The sequence below is a fragment of the Salmo salar genome, chromosome 15 (genome assembly GCF_965601325.2).
Source record: "Salmo salar chromosome 15, fSalSal1, whole genome shotgun sequence".
In the NCBI taxonomy this organism is placed as follows: Eukaryota; Metazoa; Chordata; class Actinopteri; order Salmoniformes; family Salmonidae; genus Salmo; species Salmo salar.
In genome coordinates this window covers 61274452-61297977 of record NC_138305.1, presented here as the reverse complement: position 1 = coordinate 61297977, position 23526 = coordinate 61274452, and the positions used below count along the sequence as shown (strand labels likewise).

The 23526-nt window shown below is 43.0% G+C and overlaps 1 protein-coding gene across 1 annotated transcript in view; it reads right to left on the bottom strand.

Annotated features, from left to right (window-relative positions):
- The window catches only part of LOC106571754 (utrophin), a 193925-nt gene that overhangs the window by 82976 nt on the left and 87423 nt on the right, over nt 1-23526 (bottom strand). The window contains exons 8-13 of the mRNA XM_014145173.3: nt 21116-21176; nt 13083-13144; nt 6834-6908; nt 5274-5475; nt 5077-5162; nt 484-641 (exon numbers count right to left, since the gene is read on the bottom strand). Of these exons, the coding sequence (XP_014000648.1) occupies nt 484-641; nt 5077-5162; nt 5274-5475; nt 6834-6908; nt 13083-13144; nt 21116-21176 (644 nt within the window). The remainder of the gene's footprint in view (nt 1-483; nt 642-5076; nt 5163-5273; nt 5476-6833; nt 6909-13082; nt 13145-21115; nt 21177-23526) is intronic.

The following is a 23526-nucleotide window of genomic DNA, read 5'->3' as shown; positions in this document are numbered from 1 at the left end:
AGGCGATAGGAGAACGTACAGACAGTAAAGACATCTCCAGGTCCGCAGCGGCTCCTGTTACACTGTGTGACATTCCCAATGTCAGCCGCGCTCCATCACCCCACTATTTTGGGAGCCCGAGCAGCGAAATCTGGAATATTTATTGCTTACTAATTTAATTCTGCCGCAGAGTTTATGACTGACGAAACATGAGTCATGGGAAAAGGAGAAAATGAAAATGTGAACCCAAGGGATGGAAAAGTCATTAAACAGGAGTGGTGGCCAGACAAACACAGGGAAAGTGCTTGGGTGGCCGCAGTAAAACATTAGAGGACAGGCCAACCACGTGAACGTTTATATTTGTACTTTCATGAGTAATGTGTATGTGTTTTGCTCGTGTGCGTGAGTGCCTGTGCGCATGCATGTGTGCTTGTGTGCGCGTGTATCTGCGTACATCCGTGTGTGTGTGCACATGTATGTGTGTGGGTGTACGTATTTACATACGTGTTGGAAGCAGCTCCGGACACTGGGTTCGATGTTGCTCCCTCCGAAGGCGGCGACCTCTCCTAGTTGCCGTGGTATCTGGATAGCGTCATGGAGCAGCAGACCCAGCTGTCTCTGGTCACACTTATCCCCTGACGATGCCACCTGACTGAACAGGTCTGAAAGAAAGAAAGAAAGAAAGAAAGAAAGAAAGAAAGAAAGAAAGAAAGAGAGAAAGAAAGAAAGAAAGAAAGAAAGAGAGAAAGAAAGAAAGAAAGAAAGAAAGAAAGAAAGAAAGAAAGAAAGAAAGAAAGAAAGAAAGAAAGAAAGAAAGGTGTTTGAGTGATTGAGCTCGGAGACTACACAAATACAGTTTCTCATCCAAGACTCCGCTGTCACTTTTTATCAGTGTGTTGTGTGAGTGTGTGTATTAATAGCTTCATGTGGGTAGTCATCACTAAGACCTCAGGAAGGAGGAGGTACAGTAGAAGAGTCCTGGTGAGATGAGCAACACAGTCAGAATACAAACCAAAATAATTTGTCTTTCTCTCTCCCTCCGTCTCCCCTCGCTCTCTTCCTTTCCCTTCCTCCCTCTGTCTCTATCACAGGAGAGCAATCAATTTCCCAACAACCCCTGGCCTGAGCGGAGAGGCAGGGGCATCTGCCCATTGTTAACCTGTTGGGGATAGGGGGCAGTATTTACACGGCCGGATAAAAAACGTACCCGATTTAATCTGGTTACTACTCCTGCCCAGTAACTAGAATATGCATATAATTATTGGCTTTGGATAGAAACACCCTAAAGTTTCTAAAACTGTTTGAATGGTGTCTGTGAGTATAACAGAACTCATATGGCAGGCAAAAACCTGAGAAGATTCCTTACAGGAAGTGGCCTGTCTGATAAGTTCTTGTTCATCTTGGCTCTGTTTATTGAAGACTGAGGATCTTTGCTGTAACGTGACACTTCCTACGGCTCCCATAGGCTCTCAGAACCCGGGAAAAAGCTGAATGATATCGAGGCAGCCCCTGGCTGAAACATATTAGCACGTTTGGATAGTGGCCTGTCAGAGGACCATCAGACTGGGGATCGTGCACGAGATGTTTTTATTTTCTCTCTCTTTGAACGTAAACACGCTTTCCCGGTCGGAATATTATCGCTTTTTTACGAGAAAAATGGCATAAAAATAGATTTTAACCTGTTTAGGATAGGGGGCAGTATTGACACGGCTGGATAAAAAACATACCCGATTTAATCTGGTTACCACTCCTACCCAGTAACTAGAATATGCATATACTTATTACATATGGATAGAAAACACCCTAAATTTTCTAAAACTGTTTGAATGGTGTCTGTGAGTATAACAGAACTCAAATGGCAGGTCAAAACCTGAGAGATTCCTTTACAGGAAGTGGCCTGTCTGACCATTTCTTGAACTTGTTTTCCATCTCTATCATTTACTAAGGATCTCTGCTCTAACGTGACACTTCCCACGTCGTCCATAGGCGCTCAGAGCCCGGGAAAAAACAGAATGTCGTCATTCCAGCCCCAGGCTGAAACACATTATCGCCTTTCTCAAGTGGCCGATCAAGGGACACTGGCTTATGCGCGTGACCCCGACCGCCCCCGCCTTTGGGATTTTTTCCTCTGTTTGCCGAAAAGGAGATTCCCTGTCGGAATATTATCGCTTTTCTACGAGAAATGTCGTAAAAATTGATTTTAAACAGCGGTTGACATGCTTCGAAGTACGGTAATGGAATACTTAGAATTTTATTGTCACGAATTGCGCCATGCGCGCGACACTTCTTTACTATTTCGGATAGTGTCTGGAACGCACGAACAAAACGCCGCTATTCGGATATAACGATGGATTATTTTGGACCAAACCAACATTTGTTATTGAAGTAGCAGTCCTGGGTGTGTATTCTGACGAAGACAACAAAAGGTAATCAAACTTTTATAATAGTAAATATGATTATGGTGAGTGCTAAACTTGCCGGGTGTCTAAATAGCGAGCCCGTGATGCCTGGGCTATGTACTTAGAATATTGCAAAATGTGCTTTCACCAAAAAGCTATTTTAAAATCGGACATATCGAGTGCATAGAGGAGGTCTGTATCTATAATTCTTAAAATAATTGTTATGCTTTTTGTGAACGTTTATCGTGAGTAATTTAGTAAAATGTTAGCGAATTCCCCGGAAGTTTGCGGGGGGTATGCTAGTTCTGAACGTCACATGCTAATGTAAAAAGCTGGTTTTTGATATAAATATGAACTTGATTGAACAAAACATGCATGTATTGTATAACATAATGTCCTAGGGTTGTCATCTGATGAAGATCATCAAAGGTGAGTGCTGCATTTAGCTGTCTTCTGGGTTTTGGTGACATTATATGCTGGCTTGAAAAATGGGTGTCTGATTATTTCTGGCTTGGTACTCTGCTGACATAATCTAATGTTTTGCTTTCGTTGTAAAGCCTTTTTGAAATCGGACAGTGTGGTTAGATTAACGAGAGTCTTGTCTTTAAATGGCTGTAAAATAGTCATATGTTTGAGAAATTGAAGTAATAGGATTTTTAAGGTTTTGAAAATCGCGCCACAGGATAGCAGTGGCTGTTACGTAGGTGGGACGAATTCGTCCCGCCTAGCCTAGAGAGGTTAAACAGCGGTTGACATGCTTCGAAGTACGGTAATGGAATATTTAGAAATGTTTTGTCATGAAATGCGTCGTGCTCGTCACCCTTCTTTACCATTCGGATAGTGTCTTGAACGCACGAACAAAACGCCGCTATTTGGATATAACTATCGATTATTTGGGACCAAACCAACATTTGGGAGTCCTGGGAGTGCATTCTGATGAAGAACAGCAAAGGTAATAACATTTTTCTTATAGTAAATCTGACTTTGGTGAGTGCTAAACTTGCTGGGTGTCTAAATAGCTAGCCCTGTGATGCCGGGCTATCTACTGAGAATATTGCAAAATGTGCTTTCACCGAAAAGCTATTTTAAAATCGGACATAGCGAGTGCATAGAGGAGTTCTGTATCTATAATTCTTAAAATAATTGTTATGTATTTTGTGAACGTTTATCGTGAGTAATTTAGTAAATTCACCGGAAGTGTTCGGTGGGAATGCTAGTCACATGCTAGTCACATGCTAATGTAAAAAGCTGGTTTTTGATATAAATATGAACTTGATTGAACAAAACATGCATGTATTGTATAACATAATGTCCTAGGGTTGTCATCTGATGAAGATCATCAAAGGTTAGTGCTGCATTTAGCTGTGGTTTGGGTTTATGTGACATTATATGCTAGCTTGAAAAATGGGTGTCTGATTATTTCTGGCTGGGTACTCTGCTGACATAATCTAATGTTTTGCTTTCGTTGTAAAGCCTTTTTGAAATCGGACAGTGTGGTTAGATTAACGAGAGTCTTGTCTTTAAAATGGTGTAAAATAGTCATATGTTTGAGAAATTGAAGTAATAGCATTTCTAAGGTATTTGAATATCGCGCCACAGGATTACACTGGCTGTTGAGTAGGTAGAGGTTAAAAGGGATGACAGAGTTCTAGACGTACACACCCAACGTTTTTGTTCTTTAAGTTGTAAAACAAAACAAAACCAAATTGAATGCAAGAGCTCAGTTGATTATTGTCAGAGCTCTGTCTGCCTTGTTACTCATAGATGGGACAAACCAGGAGAGAGAAAGAAAGAGAGAGACAGTGAGAGAGAGATGAGGGATGAAGGGAGAGAGAGATGGAGAGCGAGAGATGGAGAGAGAGTGAGAAGAGATGAAAATACAGGGATACAGTAAACAGTGAGAACGTTGGAGAGAGAGAAATACAGTAGAGACTAGAAAAAGGTGATAGAGGATGATGGAGAGATGTGGCTCTTCTATATATCTGTTCTGCCTGTCCATGTCTTTGATCTCTGTGTGAGACCCTGCCTTGATGTCAGCACTCATTATGTGGAATGGTAATGCCGCTTCTACCATACCATGTGTGTATGTCTGCATGTGCACAAACCAGTCTTGATGTCAGGTTGCATTAGGTTAAGTAATTATGGCTCTTCTTCATTAGTGCACGTCCTGAGCATACTTATTCATGAGCAGCCATGCGTTTCAGCTTTATAAGCCTTCATAGCCACTACGTAGGACATCATTGTGAACGACCTCAAAATCACATGAGCCCCAGGCTTACTTAATATTTCCACTCTGAAGGACAAAACGAGGACACAAAAACGGGTGAACAACAGAGCACACTCCCCCAGTGCACCAGCCATATCCCTAATCCCCCTGCAATAAAAACAAATAATACTAAACTAGTGGGAGGTCTCTCATCTAATTAGATGGGCCATTCACTGGCGTCCTCTGCCACGGGTCCAGCTGCTCATCACCCTGGGTAACTGAGCTGGGATTACAGCCTGGCAGAGGGGATTATGGGATACACTGGCACGGAGAACACTACAATGCTCACCACAGGGCTGTTCTCAATTCACCTCAGTGCGTGTGTGTGTCAAAGTGAGTGATGAAGTTGTATGGCTTCACTTTATGTGTGTTTGAGTGTTTCTGGGTGTGTTATGTGTGTGAAAGAGGTTTTGTGCGATGGTTGGTACTTACATTTGTATTTCTCCTCCAGATGGCCCTTGGAGAGCGAGAGCAATCCTATCTTCATGGACAGGACACGAATCTTCCCACTGCGTCCACTACAGAGTGAGGGAACACACATACACAAGAAGAGAAAATAAAATAAATACAAATTCTACAAGAGGTGTGTGTGTGTTTAATACATGAATATAATGTGTGTGTTGACGTACGTGTCATAGACATTTAGCAGCCAGTTGAGACACATGTCGACACACAGCGGAACGTTGACCAGGTCCTTGTGCTGCTGCTCCAGCCCGTCATAGATGGATGTCAGACAGTTGATCACGTCAGGCACTGTCAGCAGCTGGGCATTCTGGGTAAGCTTGTGTTGTTCGAAGGTGCTCTGGGCCACGTTCAGGTCCAACAGGTCCACTGGATGGAGGGAGGGAGGGATTTCCCAAAGTTGTTTACTAAGACCACTCAATTACAACAAAGGGCATTATAAAATGGTGAAGAACAGTGGAAACTGCCACTGCAAATTACAGATGGCTGGAATGTCACAACAAGGCCGTAGACAGGATATGAGGTGGCTGTAGACATTGGTGTGACACCAGGGTGGCAGGCCAACCAATTTATGTTACAGCTACTGCAGCCCACGGCTCAGAGTTAACCTAATTAGCCATTTAAGGGGAATATTGCTGTCTGAGTGTGTGGGAGACACACACACAAACACACACGTCTCACAGTGGGGGTCCATGGAGAAAAAACAAAACACCTGCTACCAGGAAGGGGTTTGAGGAAAATATACCAACTCGTTCCATCTCTCTCTAATCACTCTCTCTTACTCTCTTTCCCTTCCTTCCTCACTTACTGTATGTTTCAGAGCTCACATTAAGCCAGAGTAATGACTAATAAATACAGATCCTGTGTCTATGCTTCAGGCTTCGACTTGTAATCTAATGGGTGAAATTGAATTGGAACGACTCTGGTCCAAATCACTCAGTTGTACTAGGAGCTCTCATCTCATCATCACAAGCAAATAGAGGCAAAGTATTAGAATGCAATATGAGATGAACCCAAAGCGCCTGAATCATCTAAACTCATTAACACACACACTGCTCCATGCATAGAACTACAAGACGCTGAACACACACACACTCTGTCACCTACTCTCAGCGCGACAAACACCTACCCATCCTCACCCACCCACAGCACGATAGAAAGCAGACAACGAAATAAGAAAGTAAAGCAGTGAAGTTTGGGGTATTAGTTGGAGCGCTCTTAATAACATAAACACCTGGGTAATTATGGTAGAGAGCCTGGCTCAGTCCCAGCAGCAAGGTACAGACAGTACCCAGAGGAACAGGTGATCATATCTCTGCACTGCCACACACCAACAGGGAACAACTAACACAATGATAGCTATAGCCAGCTGGTTATTGTAGAAGACAATTTGATCCCTTCTAGAATGAAACAGACAGGGCACAGGTGGATTCTCAGCTTAACAAATGATGTACACACATACAGGCACACACAAAGTCAATCACATACCTGCACACACACGCACACACCTGCAAAGTGGGATGGACATACTTCAAAATAAGCCCCTCCATGTCAGACTAGAGCCAAACTGTTTGGCAGTAGATCAGGTCATTAAGGCATCTGATGCCTTGCACCTGGACTATATTGTGAATAGGTGAGGAGGGAGAAGATTCTGATGGCACAGGAATCTCTACAGCCTGAGGACATTTAGCTGAGGTGTGTGTGAGTGCATAGAAAAGGACACTTACAGCACAGTGCTTTCTGTAGCCTGCGGATTTTCATGGCTGTTCTGTAAGCGGAAAATCTCACGTTGTTTAGGTTGGCTAAAAAAGAGAGAGAGAAAGATAGAAAGAGAGAAACCAGAGGGAGGAAATACATCATACATACTGTATAACAGCGATCTGACACATGGGCATAAAATAACTGGAAAGGCGGGGAGACATGAAATAATCATGTCAAACTGGAAACCTGTTGAAAAAAAATGTGCTGTAGTGTAATTTATGTAGTCACACAGGGATGGCTGGAAATTACTGGTAATTGGGTTAGTGAGTCCTCTCTCGGAGGAGTGGAGTCCTATTTGTTGAGTGTTGGCCTTCAGGAAATGTTCCCAGAGTTTCACAGCTTATTACTGATCCATCTGCTCATTAAAGAACAGTCACACTCGCCACTGCAATGGCATGACTACATGAATTTGGATGTTACAGTCAGTGTGAGTGTGAGAATGTGAGTGTGTGTGCATGTGTGTATCTGTGAGAGAGAAAGCGAGAGAGAGAAAGAAAAGGTGAGAGAGAGAACTTTGGAGCTACTCCAAGCTGTAAAATGTGTGTGCGGTGAAAGTGATTTTTTGGTGATTATTTATATATACATATACATATACATATACATATACATATACATATACACACACACATTTATTTCACCTTTATTTAACCAGGTAGGCCAGTTGAGAACAAGTTCTCATTTACAACTGTGACCTGGCCAAGATAAAGCAAAGCAATGCGACAAAAACAACAACACAGAGTTACACATGGGATAAACAAATGTAGTCAATAACACAATAGAATAGTCTATGTACAGTGTGTGCAAATGTAGTAAGGTTAGGGAGGTAAGGCAATAAATTGGCCGTAGTGACGAAATAATTACTATTTAGCATTAACACTGGAGTAAAAAATGTGCAGATGGTGATGTGCAAGTAGAGATACTGGGGTGAAAAAGAGCAAAAAAATAAATATGGGGATGAGGTAGTTGGGTGTGCTATTTACAGATGGGGCTTTGGTGACAAAACGGATGGCACTACATCCAATTTGCTGAGTAGAGTGTTGGAGGCTATTTTGTAAATGACATTGCCGAAGTCAAGGATCAGTAGGATAGTCAGTTTTACGAGGGTTGATTGGCAGCATGAGTGAAGTACGCATTGTTGTGAAATAGGAAGCCGATTCTAGATTTAATTTTGAATTGGAGATGCTTAACCTGTTGGGGCTAGGGGGCAGTATTTTCACGGCTGGATAAAAAAACATACCCGATTTAATCTGGTTACTAATCCTACCCAGTAACTAGAATATGCATATACTTATTATATATGGATAGAAAATACCCTAAAGTTTCTAAAACTGTTTGAATGGTGTCTGTGAGTATAACAGAACTCATTTGGCAGGCAAAACCCTGAGACATTTTCTGACAGGAAGTGGATACCTGATGTGTTGAATTACCTTTAAGCCTATGCCATTGAAACACACAGGGGTTGATTAATGTTTTGGCACTTCCTATTGCTTCCACTAGATGTCACCAGCCTTTACAAAGTGTTTTGAGTCTTTTACTGTGAGATCTGACCGAACAAGAGCCATGGAACGGTGATGGCCGATTAGACTCTGGCGCGCGAGTTCATGTTGGGTACCCTCGTTCCAATACGTTATAAAAGAGAATGCATTCGTCCACCTTGAATATTATTCATGTTCTGGTTAAAAAAGGCCCTAATGATTTATGCTATACAACGTTTGACATGTTTGAACGAACGTAAATATATTTTTTCCCCTCGTTCATGAAGTGAAGTCCGGCGGGCTTAGATCATGTGCTAACAAGACGGAGATTTTTGGACATAAATGATGAGCTTTTTTGAACAAAACTACATTCGTTATGGACCTGTGATACCTGGAAGTGACATCTGATGAAGAGAATCAAAGGTAATGGATTATTTACATAGTATTTTCGATTTTAGATCTCCCCAACATGGTGGCTAGTCTGTATCGCAATGCGTATTTTTCTGGGCGCAGTGCTCAGATTATTGCAAAGTCTGATTTCCCAGTAAGGTTATTTTTAAATCGGGCAAGTTGATTGCGTTCAAGAGATGTAAATCTATAATTCTTTAAATGACAATATAATATTTTACCAATGTTTTCTAATTTTAATTATTTAATTTGTGGTGCTGACTTGACTGCCGGTTATTGGAGGGAAACGATTTCCTCAACATCAATGCCATAGTAAAACACTGTTTTTGGATATAAATATGAACTTGATAGAACTAAAAATGCATGCATTGTCTAACATAATGTCCTAGGAGTGTCATCTGATGGAGATTGTAAAAGGTTAGTGCATCATTTTAGCTGGTTTTATGGTTTTGGTGACCCTGTCTTTGAATTGACAAAACATTACACACAGCTATTGTCAACGTACTCTCCTAACATAATCTAACTTTATGCTTTCGCCGTAAAACCTTTTTGAAATCGGACAACGTGGTTAGATTAAGGAGATGTTTATCTTTCAAAGGGTGTAAAATAGTTGTATGTTTGAAAAATTTGAATTTTGACATTTATTTGGTTTCAAATTTGCCGCTCTTGAAATGCACCTGCTGTTGATGGAGTGCACCACGGGGGGGACGCTAGCGTCCCACCTAGCCCATAGAGGTTAATGTGAGTCTGGAAGGAGAGTTTACAGTCTAACCAGGCACCTAGGTATTTGTAGATGTCCACATTTTCTAAGTCAGAACCGTCCAGAGTAGTGATGCTGGACGGGCGGGCAGGTGCGGGCAGCAATCGGTTGAAGAGCATGCATTTAGTTTTACTAGCCCTTAAAGAGCAGTTGGAGGCCATGGAAGGAGGGTCGTATGGCATTGAAGCTCGTTTGCAGGTTTGTTAACACAGTGTCCAAGGAAGGGCCAGATGTATACAGAATGGTGTTGTCTGTGTAGAGGTGGATCAGAGATTCACCAGCAGCAAGAGCGACATCATTGATATATACAGAGAAAAGAGTCAGCCCGAGAATTGAACCCTGTGGCACCCCCATGGAGACTGCCAGAGGTCCGGACAACAGGCCCTCCAATTTGACACACTGAACTCTCTGAGAAGTAGTTGGTGAACCAGGCGAGGCAGTCATTTGAGAAACAAAGGCTATTGAGTCTGCCAATAAGAATATGGTGATTGACAGAAGCCTTGGCCAGGTCAATGAAAACGGCTGCACAGTGCTGTCTTTTATCTATGGCGGTTATGGTATCGTTTAGGACCTTGAGCGTGGCTGAGGTGCACCCATGACCAGCTCGGAATCTAGATTGCATAGTGGAGAAGGTATGTTGGGATTCGAAACGGTCGGTGATGTGTTTGTTTTCTTGGCTTTCGAAGACTTTAGAAAGGCAGGGCAGGGCAAGATGGATATAGGTATGTAACAGTTTGGGTCTAGAGTGTCTCCCCCTTTGAAGAGGGGGATGACCGTGGCAGCTTTCCAATCTTTAGGGATCTCAGATGATACGAAAGAGATTGAACAGGCTAGTAATAGGGGTTGCAACAATTTTGGCTGATAATTTTAGAAAGAGTGGGTCCAGATTATCTACCCCAGCTTTGTAGGGATGCAGATGTTGCAGCTCTTTCAAAACATCAGCTATCTGGATTTGGGTGAAGGAGAAGCTGGGGGGGATGGCATGTCAAGTTGCTGCGGGGGGTGCAGAGCTGTTGGCCGGGGTAGGGGTAGCCAGGTGGAAAGCATGGCCAGCCGTAGAAAATTGCTTATTGAAATTCTCAGTTATCGTAGATGTATTGGTGGGGACAGTATTTCCAAGCCTCAGTGGAGTAGGCAGCTGGGATGAGGTACTCTTATTGTCCATGGACTTTAGAGTGTTCCAAAACTTTTTGGAGTTACTGCTACAGGATGCAAATTTCTGTTTGAAAAAGCTAGCCTTAGCTTTCCTAACTGACTGTGTATATTGGTTTCTGACTTCCCTGAAAAGTTGCATATCGCGGGGGATATTCGATGCTAATGCAGTACATCACAGGATGTTTTTGTGCTGGTCAAGGGCAGTCAGGTCCGGAGTGAACCAAGGGCTATATCTGTTCTTAGTTCTACATTTTCTGAATGGGGTATGCTTATTTAAGATGGTGAGGAAAGCACTTTTAAAGAACAACCAGGCATCCTCTTCTGACAGGATGAGGTCAATATCCTTCCAGGATACCCGGGAGAGGACGATTAGAAAGGCCTGTTCGCAGAAGTGTTTCAGGGAGCGTTTGACAGTGGTGAGGGGTGGTGATTTGACCGCGGGCCCATTACGGATGCAGACAATGAGGCAGTGATCGCTGAGATCCTGGTTGAAGACAGCAGAGGTGTATTTAGAGGGAAAGTTGGTCAGGATGATATCTATGAGGGTGCCCATGTTTACAGATTTAGGGTTGTACCTGGTGGGTTTCTTGATAATTTGTGTGAGATTGAGGGCATCTTGCTTAGATTGTAGGACGGCCGGGGTGCTAAACATATCCCAGTTTAGGTCACCTAACAGTACGAACTCTGAAGGTAGATGGGGGTGGCAATCAATTCACATATGGTGTCCAGGGCACAGTTGGGGGCTGAGGGGGGTCTATAACAGGGGCAAAAGTGAGAGGCTTATTTTTGGAAAGGTGGATTTGTAAAAGTAGAAGCTCGAACTGTTTGGTCACAGACCTGGATAGTATGACAGAACTCTGCAGGCTATCTCTGCAGTAGATTGCAACTTCGACCTCTTTGTCAGTTCTATCTTGATGGAACATGTTGTAGTTGGGGATGGAAATTTCAGAATTTTTGGTAGCCTTCCTAAGCCAGGATAGGACTGGCGGAGTGTGCTAAAGCAGTGAATAAAACAAATTTAGGGAGGAGGCTTCTGATGTTAACATGCATGAAACCAAGGTTTTTATGGTTACAGAAGTCAACAAATGAGAGCGCCTGGGGAAGAGGTGTGATGCTGGGGGCTACAGGGCCTGGGTTAACCTCTACATCACCGGAGGAACAGAGGAGGAGTAGGAAAGGGTACGGGTAAAGGCTATAAGAACTGGTCCTCTAGTGCGTTGGGAACAAAGAATAAAAGGGGAAGATTTCTGGGTGTGGTAGAATAGATTCAGGGCATAATGTACAGACAAGGGTATGGTAGGAAATGAGTACAGTGGTGGTAAACCTAGGCAATGAGTAACGATGAGAGAGCTTGCATCTCTGGAGACACCAGCTAAGCCATGTGAGGTCTCCCCATGTGTGGGGTGTGTGACAAAAGAGCTATCTAAGGCATGTTGAGCTGGTCTAGTGGGTCTACAGGGAAATAAAACAATAACTGACCGAAACAGCAGAAGCCAAGGCATATTGACATTACAGAGAGGCATGTGTAGCCGGGTGATCATATGGTCCAATAAGCAGCAATTGGTGAGTCCAGGAGCTGTTCGGTAGTCGCTACTATGCTAGGAGAGCGGGAGGCACGGCGTTCAGAAAGCTAGCGGGCCGGGGCTAGCAGATGGGTCTTTGGTGACATCGCAACGGAAATACCTGTTGAAACCATATCGGACGATTACGTCGGCAGACCAGTCGTGATGGATCGGCGAGGCTCCCTGTCGGCAATAAAGGGTCCAGGCCAATTGGCAAAAGATGTATTGTAGCCCACGAATTAGCGGGTATACCTCTTCGGCTAGCCAAGAGATGGGTCTAGCTCGAGGCTAGCTTAAGGCTACCTGGTGCTTGCTTCGGGACAGAGGCGTTAGCCAGCAGTAGCCACTCTCTTGCAGCTAGCTTGTTGCGATGATCCGATGTAATGGCCCAGAGCTTGCGGCAGGAATCCGGTGATGTGGTGGAGAAAAGCTGTCCGATATTCTCTGGGTTGATATCGCTCTGGGCAGACTGGCAGGTATTGACCGAGCTAAAGCTGACTGGTGACGATCTAAAGGTGAAGACCACTAGCCGTGGCTAACAGTGACTACTAGCTATTAGCTAGTTCTCTGGCTAGCTTCTGATGGAGGTTCCAGTTATAACGTATAAAAATAGCAGATCCGTACCACATTGGGTGAGGCGGGTGGCAGGAAAGTATATTTAGATCGTAGGTGGAAAGTGAGATTAAAATATATACACAAAAACAATGAGACCAACTATTTACATGGGACAAGAGGGTACAAGACTGGACAAGAGAAACCCACGTCCGACTGCTACGCTATCTTGGATTGAACGTTTTTGAATGGAGTGGAGTCTGTGTGTGTGCATGCATGTCTGGTTGTGTATGTGTTCCATACCAAGCGATTGGTAGAGCTCTGTCATCTTTGGATGGTCCCAGCAGGTAGTCTGAGTCTGGTGGCTGGAAAACAACAGGGTATAACGATAAGGCTTTCGTCACACACACACACACACACACACTGCCCTGTGCAATCACAGTCTAGATTGCCTTCTCTGCCTGTTTTCTTATCGGCTCAAAGATAGAGGCCCATGTACACAAATCAGAAACACGGATTTGATTGTGATTACCAAAGCATACAAATTATCCAGGACACCTTCAGAGTGATGCACAAGGAGACACACACAAACACTCCCCTCTCACACACACTCCTCTCATCTCCACATGCCCCCTCTCAATATGGTATGGTAAATCAACAAAAATAAACCACATTTGAACTAAAAATGCTGACAAAAAAACAGATCTGATCAAGGAGAGAGAGTCGTGTTGAGTTTAGTACTCCAGAAGACAACATTGATAAGCAGGAGTGGGGTTTGTGTCAGTCTGTCTGCTGCACTGCTTCATGTGATCAAGGAACTGATAAAAATTGGAGGTATTCCGCTTCGGCAAAATATACCTACCTGTACCCACACTGGTATCAAGGGACTGTAATGATTTAACGTTTTAAAAAGGAGGCGTGGGTTTAGAATTAGATGTCAATTCTGTTGTGAACGCCAGTGTTTCTGTGATTAGGTTGTCGTGGAGGAGACTGTCTCCACAGAGAGAGAGACAGAGAGAGTTGGAAAGAGAGTGAGAGCAAGAGAGAGAGAAAGAGAGAGAGTGAGAAAAGACAGGTTAGCTAGTGAAGTGCTGACAGTAGAACACAGGGGAGACTGACTACAGAAGCCGTCAGCAGGTGTTCATCCCTATTCATCATGCTCTGAAATGGCTGACACTTTCACACCTTCCTCCACACACACACACACACACACACGACTTGCATTGCAAATATCACTGGAGCACCGCTCAGAGTGTCTTTCTTAGCTGTCCCACACTAGACAGGGCCTGATTAAATCACGGTCGAGTGGATATTATTGTGTCCCATTGAGAATTTGGACACCAAGCAGTCAGAAATGGACAGCTTGAGCATTTAGCCGCGGTTGTGGCATAAACATGTATACACACATGCATGCACACGAGCACATGCACGCACACAACAAAACTCACTTCAACAGCAGTCGGAGTAATTACAATAAATGTTGCAATTCCAATAAGTGTGTGGGAGTCACATCAAAGAGAAGCCAGCCTTAGCCCCAAAGATGAAACACGGAGAGTTGCCATCATTGAAAATAAGAATTTGTTCTTAACTGACTTGCCTAGTTAAATAAAGGTTAAAAATTCAAAATAAAAAAGAATCTGGCAACCCGCCTGTGTCTTGCCACAATGTATTCAGGCCAAAGCAGCGGGATGACAAACACAGCACGAAGGACACTGTCTCAATCAACAAATGGACTACACTAGCTGCCTACTACCTCCTCTGGATCTGGATTGGCAATTTAGGACTGTCGTCATGAAGTCAACCGACAAGAGTTGTCAGGTTCTAACTTTCCTCAATCATCCCTACCCTCTCCCTCTGCCATCCGTCTTTGTTTATCCTCAGAAACTCCCAAGTTTAAGATTACCTGCAGTAACCTTAACAAGGACAAAGCTGTGATGCATGTACACATGTTAAGGCTTGAAGAATACAAGGATCACACAGATGTTCAGGACCCAGAATGTGAAAGAGATGGTTTGGCACCAAGGACAGGGTTTTAGAATCGGTCGTCACTGGTTAGCCCAGCCACAAAGTCATAATTATGGCTAAACCCCACCAATTTCTAAAATGCATCTTCATAAAATCTGATTTTAAACTTAACCCTCACCTTAACCAAACTGATAACCTTATGCCTAACCTTAAAATAATATTAAATTAAATTTATGATATAGCCAATTTTGACTTGGTGGTAACTAGTGACAAATCAAGAATCTCTCGGATTTTGAAGAACAACACAGAGATGCATCTTCCTAAATAAGCAGTTAAGGTTGGCAGTTCTGAAGCTACTGCCTGAATGGACCAAAGGGGCTTGGAAGTGCCATACAGAATGCAACATTCATTATCAAACTCGGTTAGAGATTTAGTCTTTTCCATGTGTGCACCAATGGTTCCGAGTCAATTATATTCTACTTGTAATGCCTATTGGAATGTAATTGTTGTGTAATATGTGGTGCCAACATGGAAGAGATAACAGCTTTGTGTAATGAGCTCAGACAGGAACCACCGGTGTTGATGTGTTGAAGGTACCGAACTGTCTGTTCAAGCAGTTGGCACACAGTTCGGACACTCATCGGTGCCAAACAAGACCTGCAACCAGACGAGAAGATAGCAGATGTTTTATGTGCCTCCAGCCGATTGTGTTATTTTGCTCGCCTATTTGCGTTGTTTTTAACTTATTTTTTAACTTATTTTGTACATAATGTTGCCGCTACCGTCTCTTATGACCGAAAATAACTTCTAGACATCAGGACTGTGATTACTCACCACGGACTAGCCGAATCCTCTTTTTCCTTTCACGACTCCAACACCATCATTCAATTTGCCGATGACACAACAGTCGTAGGCCTAATCACCGACAATGACGAGACAGCCTATAGGGAGGAGGTCAGAAACCTGGCCGTGTGGTGCCAGGACAACAACCTCTCCCTTAGCGTGATCAAGACAAAGGAGATGATTGTGGACTACAGGAAAAAGAGGACCGAGCACACCCCCATTCTCATCGATGGGGCTGCAGTGGAGCAGGTTGAGAGCTTCAAGTTCCTTGGTGTCCACATCACCAACAAACTAACATGGTCCAAGCACACCAAGACAGTCGTGAAGAGGGCACGACAAAGCCTATTCCCCCTCAGTAGACTGAAAAGATTTGGCATGGGTCCTCAGATCCTCAAAAGATTTTACAGCTGCACCATCGAGAGCATCCTGACTGGTTGCATCACTGCATGGTATGGCAACTGCTCGGCCTCCGACCACAAGGCACTACAGAAGGTAGTGCAAACGGCCCAATACATCACCGGGCCGAGCTTCCTGCCATCCAGGACCTCTACACCAGGCGGTGTCAGAGGAAGGCCCTAGTCATAGACTGTTCTCTCTGCTACCGCACGGCAAGCGGTACCAGAGCTCTAAGTCTAGGTCCAAGAGGCTTCTCAACAGCTTCTACCCCCAAGCCATAAGACTCCTGAACATCTAGTCAAGTGGCTACCCAGACTATTTGCAGTGCCTCAAATAACATTGACTCTGTATCGGTACCCCCCTTTATAGTCTCGCTTCTGTTATTTCACTGCTGCTCTTTAATTACTTGTTACTTTTATCTCTTATTCTTATCTGTACTTTTTGAAACTGCATTGTTGGTTAGGGGCTCTTAAGTAAGCATTTCACTGTAAGGTCTACACCTGTTGCATTCGGCGCATGTGACTAATAACATTTGATTTGATTTTACTTGAATACCCAAGTCCAGAACAGAGGCTGGGAAACACACCGAATTAAATAGAGCCATGACAACATGGAACTCTCTGCCACCCTAGGTAACTCAAACTAGCAATAAAACCACATTCAAGAACACATTACGGCACTACGGGGACTGTGAAGAGAGACAGACATTTTTCTGTATTTCATTTTTATAGTGATATGTGATACGTGGTTGTGATATGACTGTGACATGTGGTTGTCTCACTTGGCTATCTTGAGATGAATGTACTGGTTGTGGGTCACTCTGGATGGGAGCATCTGCTAAATTGTAATGTAAATGTAGTGCTATGTATATTGTGTATTTTATTTGTTGTGTTTTGATTCCTGCCTTGGCAGAAGCTAAATCGGGGATCCTAATACATACTATTATTACTGAATCTGTCCTCAGCAGTGAGTGAGTGATATAGAGAGCAGCACTTGACATTTCCCCAAAAACATCCTCGGATGGAATACTACCTAAAACCTACAAAACTCTACATTTTATGTAACCAAAAAGCTACAGGAAAGTTCTATTTACAGGGTGCAGGGTGCATAATTACAGTGTTTATAATCCTCTGCATAATGACTACTTCCCCTGGCATTTCCTGTTTGGCTTGGCTACTTCATTCACATCACATACCAGAGAGATGATAAAGGATGCATAAATATCATACCCCCCAAAAACATGCTAACCTCCCCTGTTATTGGTAATGATGAGAGGTTAGCATGTCTTGGGGGTATGATCTTTGTGCCTCTGTAACTTTCTGATTCATTATTCACAATTCATTCAGGATTATCCGTAATCATGGTGGCATCCAGATTCATGCAGAAGTGTTGAGAAACATATTATATTCTTACTTCCAATAAAAGGGACTCCAAAATGACACAAATTATTTACCATTGATTTCTATTGGCCACAAAATAATCTGAAACAACTATAACTGCAAATGTATCTATCACGTTTGTAGATGTCACGTCCTGACCAGTAGAGGGCGTATTTGTATTGTAGTTTGGTCAGGACATGGCAGAAGGGTATTTGTTTCATATGGTTCGGGTTGTGTGTGTAGTATTAAAGGGGTGTTTGGTTTATGTATTCCGGGGTTTTAGTATATGTTCTGGTTATCTATGGTTTTCTGGTTTGTCTATTTCTTTGTTGTCTGTGTGGCTCCCAATCAGGAACAGCTGTACGTCGTTGTTCCTGATTGGGAGTCATATATTAGGAGCTTGTTTTCACCTGGGGGTTTTGTGGGTAGTTGTCTTTTGCACTGCTAGTTATATTTAGCCTGCGAAACTGTCATCTGTCATTCTTTGTTTTGTTGTATTTTTTCAGTGTTCTCTTTATTTATTAAATACAAGATGAGCATTCATATTCCCGCTGCGTTTTGGTCATCTCTACACAACGACACCCATTACAGTAGAGTCACAAGCTTGATGTATGTAGCCATTGCGTGCTAGGAATATGGGACCAAATACTTAAACCTTTGATGTGTGCGATCACATATTTGTGATCATTGTTGAGTGGTCCCTGCAGCGTACCATTGCAAATATGTGATTGGAAAAGTATCAACATAACATGATGCAACAAACACGTGTAAACAGCATCGTTGTCTGAAAAGCATCTAAACAATGTTTTGTACTGATGGGAAATAAATCACAATTTGTTTTATATGCTTACAGCTTTTGCACATTTGCATATTTAATTGTTTAATTCCAACATTCACTTCCAGCATTTTAATCCATTTCCTGCACTAATGTGTTATCATCTGGCTAGCATTTTTTTTTTTACTGGTGATAAAAATTTATGATTTCCATCATTTTTTCTAAGACTTTAGTAAATTATTTAATGGAACAAATCAAACATTATACATTGTAAACAATTCATGACAATTCGTTGTAATTAATTTGTTTACAAGGCGTTTACCCAGCGTTTATTTGATACAGCCATTTATTTGCTCAAATGTGTGCCGTTGCCCGGCTATTATAAGCTATTTGAGAGACTGCTTTTAATTGAAGTTTTACAGTATAGGCAAATTTGTCCAAATACATTTTGGTTCCCTAAAATGGGGAACTGTGTACAAAAAGTACTGTAAATGCTCAATGGTCCCCTGAATATGAATGAAAATCCCACAAATTAAGTCTGACAGTCACTTTAACTTCATAGTCATTGTATAATTTTCAATCCAAAGTGCTGGAGTACAGAGGCAAAACAACAAAACATTTGTCACTGTCCAAATACTTTTGGACCTCATTGTATATAATTGGATGCAATGTAGATGTACTGTAAGTTGGGTATAAAATGCACAAAAAGTAAACATCCAGGCCAGTCAACCCAAACATTTTCATTTTAAACTAATTGGAAACAAAGGTGTAGGCGGTAAGCCTCAGTTTATGTAAAGCTAGGGGAAACACTGGGCTATGCTCGGTGTAGTGATGCTCCGTCAACTCCCAAAGTCAGAGAGTCATAGACATGTAAGTCATGAATAATCATTAGCAGTTATGACTAAATATTTAAAAATATTAGGGAAATAGAATTAGGGAAATATCTGTGACTCAGGGAGACTTTTCCTGCATCTTCTGTGACAGTCCTTGTGGTAGACTTATCTCCAACCAGAAGTGCCTGCATTCTCCAATTGACATATTCCAAATACATTTTTCCTCTACTCCTCCCCTCAAAATGTTTTTTTTCTCTCTCGTCTTCTCCTTTGCATTTAAAAAATGTTTCAACCCTTTTAATTGTCGCAACTTAAACAAAGTAAGTTGATGAGTAACAGCGGATGCAAACCCCAACGAAGACATCCTGATCGGCGCACACATAGAGGCGTGAGCACACACAAACCCATACCACACGTCACATAGAGTGTAATGTGAAGCTTAAGCTAGCTCTTATCTTGGCAGAAGAGAGCGGCAGTCCAATACTATACCCTGACAGTGTTCTGGACGTCTGAGCCCACTGAAATGCCAGAGGTCAGCTGGGGGTCAACTAGGATGGCAGAGTGGCGGGTGTTGAGGTATCCGTGTGTAACCGTTTGATTCCCTAGTGTGTCGCTTCTCCCTGGGAGGGGAGGGAGGGGGGTAAGGCGTGGTTTAAACAGTGGCCATTGTGTAATCAGGCCAACGAGAAGTGGGATGAGAGAGAGAGGGGTGGGGGCAAGAGCCAAATGAATGTGCCAAAGCCTGATGTTGGAGTCACAGTAATGTCACTACACTGTAAGTGACCTACAATTAGCCCTGTGAAGGCTGTGGCAGAGTTTTGAATTCAGAAGATATTTGAGAGATGTTTAATCACAGACGACAACAGTGGCAATAACTGAGTGTTGCAGCTCCCGGTGGTGACATTCATTTGAATGAGATGAAAACCTCAGTGTTTTGGATTTGAGGGAGGCTTTCAATAGGCTGATTTCTCGTCCTTTCTCCCCTTCTTATAGGGTCACTCAGGATGAATGTGAGTGGGGCTCAGCTAAACCCGTGGTCAAGTTGTTGTGCTATGTAATACAGTCAAGAATGGTACATATGGTACAGAGTGTGTGTGTGTGTGTTTGTATGTGTGTGTGTGGGGGGGAGGGGAGGGGCAAGGGTTCAGTAGTCGGCCGCTTGAGGGCCAACACCTGTGATCACAGAAAGCTGTTGTTGATTCCGGAGTTCTAAGCCTGTCCTCTCCTCTCTTCCCAGCCTTTTGCTGCTTTCATCTCTGATGCTTTCCAGTGCAAAGCTCCAGGGCTAAACAAATTGCAGGTGTTCACAGGGATGCCTTCCTGTCTCACTCAGTATCGCTCACAACCTGTCTCTGTACCTCTACCTCCTTATCACCCCCTCTCCCTCTTTCATCCTCACCCCATCTCTCTCTGACTGTCCTTTCCTATTAATCACCATTTTTCTCTTTCTACTCATATCCTTCTCTCTCAGTTTATTTATCTCTCAGTAGCCCCCATATCTCTATCCACTTTCTCTGTCCACCTGTCTCTGTCTCTTTCTCTCTGCATGTGTCGGTATGAAAGCCATCCTGAGTGGCTATCAGCATAAACCTCTCCCTCCCTCTCTGCTTTTTTAATGGACCAACTGTCTGCTGCTAAGCTTGACTGTGAATGTATTACAATGAGCAATGTGACACCTATCTTAAGCTGTAATACCGCTGCTATAGACCGACTGTAAAAGGGTCCATGAATACTTCGTCATTATCACAGGTATTATGCAAATCGGAAAGACCCCCTGCAAAATGAACGAGCAACAATTGACATTGCACTTTGAATCACTTCAAATTCAATATTATGCTTGTGGAAACATTCAAGAATTGAAACCAACCCTTAAAGTGTAATACTTAATTGGTGAAACTGCCAGGTCCGTTTGGGACTATCCTCTCCTGTTTCTCCTCTCATATACAAAACAAAAACTATAACAAAGTTGCTGGGGGCGAATAGTGGCACTGTTTCCCCAAATAAGGATTCGATCTTTAAAGGAAACTTTAGAACATTAATAGAATCACGCACTCACAAGTCAAATTAGTTACCATACAATAAGCTTAAAGAAAAAAAATTCTTATAGCATACATAAGCAGTATGTTTTCAGTAAGTGTTACTCACTTGATGTAGTATGGAACCTTATTCTGAGAGACCGCCCTCTGCCACGGGAGCTGCACAGAGGCTGTTGAGAAAAAGGAGGAAAATACACCATGTAAATATAAAAACATGCAATATTTGCAGCACAAAGATCATTTTAGTCTTTTGAGCCGTACACTTCTGCAAATATCCACTAATAGTTCCATAATCTAATTGGCTTGTTGTACAAATACAATTCTCACAATGCATGAAATTGAAAATATTATGGGTATAACTCTTGAACAGTGAGAGTGAGTTAAGATGGCCGTATCTGTAAAAAGGTACTGCGCCGTATAAATAACCGGTTAATGTATTCTAACGGCATGTTATTGTTAGACTTCACAGATAAAGGGCAGAACAAACGGAGAGAAGGATAGTGGATGAATTAGCTGAACTTCAAAGCCAAAACACAACCATTATGAAGTGCTTTGAGAGACAAGTCAAGAATCATATCACCTCCACCCTACCTGATACCCTAGACCCACTCCAATTTGCTTACCACCCCAACAGGTCCACAGACGACGCAATCGCCATCACACTGCACACTGCCCTATCCCATCTGGAGAAGAGGAATACCTATGTAAGAGTGCTGGTCATTGACTACAGCAATGAACAGCTGTTCATTCGTGAGGCTCGGAACCCTGGGTCTCGACCTCGCCCTGTGCAACTGCGTCCTGGACTTTCTGACAGGCCATCCCCAGGTGGTGAGAGTAGGAAACAACAACTCCACCACGCTGATCCTCAACACTGGGGTCCCACAAGGGTGCGTTCTCAGCCCGCTCCTGTGCTCCCTGTTCTACCATGACTGCGTGGCCATAAACTCAATAATCAAGTTTGCAGACGACACTACAGTGGTAGGCTTGATTACCAAGAACGACGAGACGGCCTACAGGGAGGAGGTGAGGGCCCTCGGAGTGTGGTGTCAGGAAAATGACCTGTCACTCAACGTCAACAAAACAAAAGGAGATGATCGTGGACTTCAGGAAACAGCAGAGGGAGCATCCCCCCATCCACATCGACGGGACAGTAGTGGAGAAGGTGGAAAGTTTTAATTTCCTCTGCGTACACATCACGGACAAACTGAAATGGTCGACCCACACAGACAGCGTGGTGAAGAAGGCGCAACAGCGCCACTTCAACCTCAGGAGGCTGAAGAAATTTGGCTTGTCACCTAAAACACAAACTTTTACAGATGCACAATCGAGAGCATCCTGTCTAGCTGTATCACCGCCTGGTACGGCATCTACCGCAAGGCTCTCCAGAGGGTAGTGCGGTCTGCACAGCACATCATCGGGGGCAAACTACTTGCCCTCCAGGACACCTACAGCACCCGATGTCACAGGAAGTCCATAAAGATCATCAAGGACAACAACCACCCGAACCACTGCCTGTTCAACCTGCTGCCATCCAGAAGGCGAGGTCAGCACAGGTGCATCAAAGCTGGGACCAAGAGACTGAAAAACAGCTTCTATCTCAAGGCCATCAGACTGTTAAACAGCCATTTTTTTTACATTTTAGTAATTTAGCAGATGCTCTTATCCAGAGCGACTTACAGTAGTGAATGCATACATTTCATACATTTCATAAATTTTTTCTCCGTAGCCATCACTAACATATGTTGGTAGCAGCCACTCTACAGACTCAAATCTCTTGCCACTTAATAAAGGTATCACTAGTCACTTTAAATAACGGCACTTTAATAATGTCTACATACTCATCTCATATGTCACGGTTATCGTCGGTGAAGGAGGACCAAAATGCAGCAGGACTGTGTTTGTTCATTTTGAACATTTATTAAATCAAAATGAACACAAAAACAACAAAACGAACTCACGATATACCGACAGTCTTCTCAGGCTCATACATGCTAGACAAGAAACAATCTCCCACAAATACACAGACAAACACACCCAACTAATATAGGACTTCCAATCAAAGGCAACACCACACAGCTGCCTTCAATTGGAAGTCCACCCCAATTAACCAAACATAGACATACAACCAACTAGATCAACATAGAAATACGTAGACAAGGAACAGTGCCCAAAAACCCTGGAATACTAAATCAAATGCCCTTTTTAGAAAAACACCACCCCGAGCCACATAAAACAAATACCCTCTGCCACGTCCTGACCAAACTACAATAATAATTAACCCTTATACTGGCCAGGACGTGACATGTATATACTGTATTCTATACCATCTACAGCATCTTGCCTTTGCCACACGGCCATCGCTCATCCATATATTTATATGTACATCTTCTTATTCATCTCTTTACATTTGTGTGTATAAGGTAATCGTTGTGAATTTGTTAGTTTACTTGTTAGATATTACTGCACTGTCGGAACTAGAAGCACAAGCATTTCGCTACACTCGCATTAATTAACCTGTTA